Source organism: Penaeus chinensis, chromosome 2, assembly GCF_019202785.1.
Source record: "Penaeus chinensis breed Huanghai No. 1 chromosome 2, ASM1920278v2, whole genome shotgun sequence".
NCBI classification, from domain to species: domain Eukaryota; kingdom Metazoa; phylum Arthropoda; class Malacostraca; order Decapoda; family Penaeidae; genus Penaeus; species Penaeus chinensis.
The window spans coordinates 38,941,388-38,946,387 of record NC_061820.1 but is presented as its reverse complement, the minus strand read 5'-3'; the positions used below and the strand labels follow the sequence as shown (position 1 = coordinate 38,946,387).

Sequence of the window (5,000 nt, the reverse complement as noted above, 5' to 3'; positions counted from 1 at the left end):
CGTGAGCTGAACCGGTCAGGTCAGTGGCGATGTCGAGAGGACTGTTGTCGTACACGGCCTGCCATCCCTTGTAGGGGCTGCACCAGTTGTTGCCTTCGCCGACCCAGGCGCCGAAGCCGCAGTCCAGGTACCAGTGGTCGTAGTTGGAGAAGATGACGCGGAAGTTCTTCTCCAGAAGCTCCCCGATGAGCTTGTCGGTCCCGGTCGTCCAGATCTGGATGATGTACTTAGTGGGGTCGAGGTACTGGTCGGCACGGCCTTCCTCGGTCAAGTGGGACGTCCACAGGATGCCGGGAACCTCGTTGCCGCCGTTGGCGGTGGTAAGGAGCTGGCGGGACTTCTCCTGGAAGATGCTCCACTGGTTGTAGTAGGCGTCGTCGTCGCGGCCGAAGTTGTTCTCGTCCATCCAGCTGGTGATTTCGTCCGTGGTGTTCCAGCAGTTGAGATTCACCTGCAGTGCAACGGGCATTTTCACTGGCAACTCTGCTCAGGCATTTGGAGCTTTGCACTAACTCACAAGCATTAAGTAGGATAATATATCAACTTCAGTAAAACTGGTAACTTTAAGGCTTACTCTACCTCATCTCCTCCGTAATGGAAGAGGTCGATCGGGCTGAAGAGCTCCACCATCTCGTTGTAGATCTGGCCGAGAACGTCGTACATATTGGGGTTGGCCAGGTTGAGCTGTCCGCAAGGAGGCTCTACACAGTAAGACTGCCAAGGCTCCTACAAGGCAAAGGCATGCATCAATGTCTGGCTACTGTTTCACCAACGGTTCATTATATAACCTGTTGCTTCAGTGTATAGATTCATTAGCAGAGGTTGACATCAATGGATGAATTATTGGACCATTTCATACTCGGTTAACACAGACGGCGAGCTTGCCCAACCCTTGCTCCTCTCCCCACCGCCACCCGTTGCCCACGTGGGCGGGGGCGTCGAACTCCGGCAAGACGCGAATGCCCCGGATTCTCCCGTATTCCACCAGGTTCCGAATATCGGCAGTGGAATAGATGAATCGAGAACCGTAGGCGCCGTAGTAGGCCATGTTGGGGAGGGTCTCAAGCTGCATCGGGAAGGAGTGGGAGTCGGTGATGTGCCAGTGGAAGGTGTTGAGCTTGTTGGCCGCCATGGCGTCCAGCGTCCGCTCGATGCTCTTCACGCTGAAGAAGTTCCTCGAGGTGTCCAGGAGGATCCCTCTGTAGGGGAAGGTGGGAGCGTCCTCTACGGTGGCTGATGACAGCACCATGAGAGCGTCCACGCCCTCCTCGTACTCCACCATCTGGGAGAGCGTCTCAAGAGCATGGCGAGCGCCGAAGAAGGTGGCAGCCACGATCTGCGCGTTCGTTTTGTCGGCGATGGTGGTGACGAAGAGCTGATACGACTCGTCAGTGTCCAAGTGGAGGCGATCGTCAGCGTTCCAGATCGTCACGTCCAGATCGAGAGTGTGAGAGACGATGCTGGCGTCCCAGGGACCCTCCCAGGGCGCAGACCCGCCGGCGTAGTCGGGGTGGTACCTCTGCAGGTTGTCCAAGAAGAGGTCAATCGCCTGGTCCAGGAGGGGACACACCGCTTCCTGGCACGACACTCTCCGCGTAACGTTGGTCGGGAGGAAGAAGGACACCTCCGAAGAGTGCAGGATGGAGGCGGGGTGAGGCCACACGACGCTCTCCGGGGTACAGGTCAGCTTGCACTGGTTCAGGGAGGTCGTGGCGTCCGTGGCCGCGCCCTTGACGCAGACCCCCTCGTCACACGCCCATCCCCACGGCGGCGGGGCCCTGGGGGAGGAGAAGCACGCGGTACTGACACAAATTCGTATTTATGGTGGAAATAAAAATTCTTATCTATGGTGGAAATAAAAATTCATCGCTTTATCTATCTATCAACACATGCACCTCTCTCCATATATATATATATATATATATATATATATATGCATATAAATACATATTTGCACACACACACACACACACACACACACACACACACACACACACATATATATATATCAGCCGACCACGGCACCAAACTCCTGTCCACTCACTCTTGCGCGAAGGCCGAGGGCAGGAGAGCGAGCACGGCCGCCACCACCTGTATGACTACAGGAACGCTGGCCATCTCTAGTCCTAGTATTTCCTAGTAACTAGAAACTGGTCACGGGGACTTCAGGCCTGCACATCAGAGCGAAAATCAAAGTTATTCGTACAATTCGTGTCTTTGGACAAATGATAACATGACATTGCATTAATCATAACATAAATTACGTTTTTTTGTGACACTTCCTATCATGTTATACTAAATCATATTTTAATAAGATATTTGTTGTGATGGTACAATAAACTACATATCAGTACTGCAATTATGTTGTCCTGTTGTATATTATACGATGTTGTTGGAAATTTGACTATTATAATTCGTATCATGTAATTAAACTAAGCAAGTGTAAACAAAAATATAAGTGATGGTAGGCCTACAATATAATATATCCCATTAGGTAATATGTTACAATAAATGAGATCAGCATTGACTGTAATGATAGTTGCAGTCATAAAATTAAAATAGCAGTACTATGCATTAGTACTGTTACCAATACCGATACTGATTATGACCATTAAGGTATCAACGTGCATGAAAATGGATTCAGCTTCTGTAAGTGAATGATGGATCATAAAATAACAAAATAGTCAAATATTTTACATAATGTACTCGCCCCAGTCACATCTCTGTTATGTCTCCTACTTCTATATATACACATTCGAAAAAATACCTAAGTTTATTAAAGTCACCCTTCTAAATATTATAATCATCCGTTTTCTACATTTCCTCCTAACCAGAAAAAAATGACTTCGCAAACAACTCTTTTTAATAAACAAAATAAACACAGACCAAACAAACCACAACCAACCAGAACATAACTCACCAGGAAGAGCAAAACACAAACTAAAACAAGCCAGGCGAGGAGAGATTATGCTCGTATGAACATCGAGATGCGCTGCTTTTAAGGACGAGCGTAAAACTGCAGCATCTGCGTCTGTTCTCAAGACTGCATTTTTATCAGTTAAGAGACAAGATATCGATCACGTGGGAGGGGTAAGGAAAAGCTGGGGGTTACCTTGAATTAATACCTTTGCAAAAGATATATTCAACAACCTTTATCATTTGTTTTAAAATTGTTTCATAAGTGCATTGTTCTATTTTGTTTTAATTTGAAATATATATTTATATTATCATTAATTGTACCCATGTTAACGAACGCTATCAGATAAAATTATCAGAACACAAGAAACGCTATAGAAAAAAAATACCGATAAATTGACAGAGAAATGTATCTAATGTGAATTTTATATAATAGTAAATGGACTAGATATATTTTGTCACATCATTATCTAGGTTGAATTTCCATTTAAGTATTCCTTATACGTTTTATCTCCACAAATCCAATGGAGAAGTCGTTTCCTTTTCGTTACCTTTTCTCTATATCTATCTATTTATCTATGCTATTGCACGTTTATCTAGCTTGAATTTCCTTTTAAGTATTAATTTTACTTTTTTATCTCACAAACACAATGGTTAAGGCATATGCTCGTTACCCTTTCTCTATATCTATCTAGCTATCTATCTATCAGTCTATGCTCTTGGCCGTTTACGAACGAGCCACACTCACGCATTCATACCTCATGTAACAACCTATCTCTATGCTCTATATGTAATAACCTGCTATCCTGTCCTCACTTCACAGAAACCTGTATCCTTGCTTTTCCTTACTCGCCCCCCCCCCCCCCCCCAAAAAAAAAAAAAAAAAAAAAAAAAAAAAAACGTCGCACCTGCCTTTGCAATTACCAGCCTGTTCTCCTTCCTGCATAAATACCTTCTATTTGATTCAATCACCTTAACCTTTTCGCTGTTATCAGTCCCTACCCTACACCATTTACTCATCTTCTTTATATTCTTTTCAATGCCATGCTATCCTTTAATGATGACATTGTGTTCTAATAAAGAACTTTAAATCCCTCCCACCACAATACTTGTGTATGTGTATGTGTGTGTGAGTACATACATACATACATACATACATACATACATACATACATACATACATACATACACACACACACACACACACACATATATATATATATATATATATGTATGTATGTATGTATGCATATATACATAAGTATGTATACAAATATATACATATATATATATATGCATGCAATTGTGTGTGTGTGTGTGTGTGATTGTGATTGTGTGTGTGTGTGTCGCCTAACAGCACAGGGCCCTTTTGTAGGGGTTTGGAGGTAAATTACAATTTTTGTACTAGTTTATTTACCCTATTATTATAATGTTAGGTTTTATAAATGTGTTGGCATTCAGAGGTGTGCTTCAACTGAGCTAATTGTGTGAATTATTTTAATAATTTACGTAAATATGACCACGTGGCCGCAGTTGTTACGTTTCACCTTGTTTTGTGTGAAGTTTTACGTATGAGTACTGGCATGGAAGATATGAATGAACATACAGAGGTTATATTTCATCAGTTATGGAGAATAAAGGAAGTATCAACAAGATTGTTTTCTTCGACAGCATAACGCCAGCCTAGTAAACTCCACGTAAGTAGAACTCACCCAAGTAAAACACTTCGTCAGTGAAAAGCCATCAACTGTAAATGATCAAGCCATGTCAAATTCCATCTTGTTCCTTAACTAGAACTTTATTTTCAGACTCCCATCTGTTCTTTTGTGTCATGGAGAAAAGTAAGATGTAATCTGTTACAAGTTTTGCACTTGCTCCTTTAACGGCAATATATTGATATGTGTCCTCTCTTTAGACAACCTCTACAATTTGTTTTCATCATCAAAATTATTTTTGCCTGTCATACGTATGAACACTAACATGCAGGACATGTATGTATTACAGAAATTGTAATTCATCAGTTAAGGAGAAGAAAGGAAGAAGCAACAAGATTGTTTTTCTCCGGAATCCACTGAAGTATTCAT

At 43.0% G+C, this 5,000-nt stretch overlaps 1 protein-coding gene across 1 annotated transcript in view; it reads right to left on the bottom strand.

The window, feature by feature from the left end:
- The window catches only part of LOC125030517 (chitooligosaccharidolytic beta-N-acetylglucosaminidase-like), a 3,696-nt gene extending 656 nt beyond the window's left edge, over positions 1-3,040 (bottom strand). The window contains exons 1-5 of the mRNA XM_047620582.1: positions 2,921-3,040; positions 2,045-2,171; positions 860-1,778; positions 580-726; positions 1-451 (exon numbers count right to left, since the gene is read on the bottom strand). The exon at positions 1-451 is cut by the window's left edge and continues 71 nt beyond it. Of these exons, the coding sequence (XP_047476538.1) occupies positions 1-451; positions 580-726; positions 860-1,778; positions 2,045-2,118 (1,591 nt within the window). The 5' untranslated portion in view covers positions 2,119-2,171; positions 2,921-3,040. The remainder of the gene's footprint in view (positions 452-579; positions 727-859; positions 1,779-2,044; positions 2,172-2,920) is intronic.
- Positions 3,041-5,000: the final 1,960 nt, after the last annotated feature.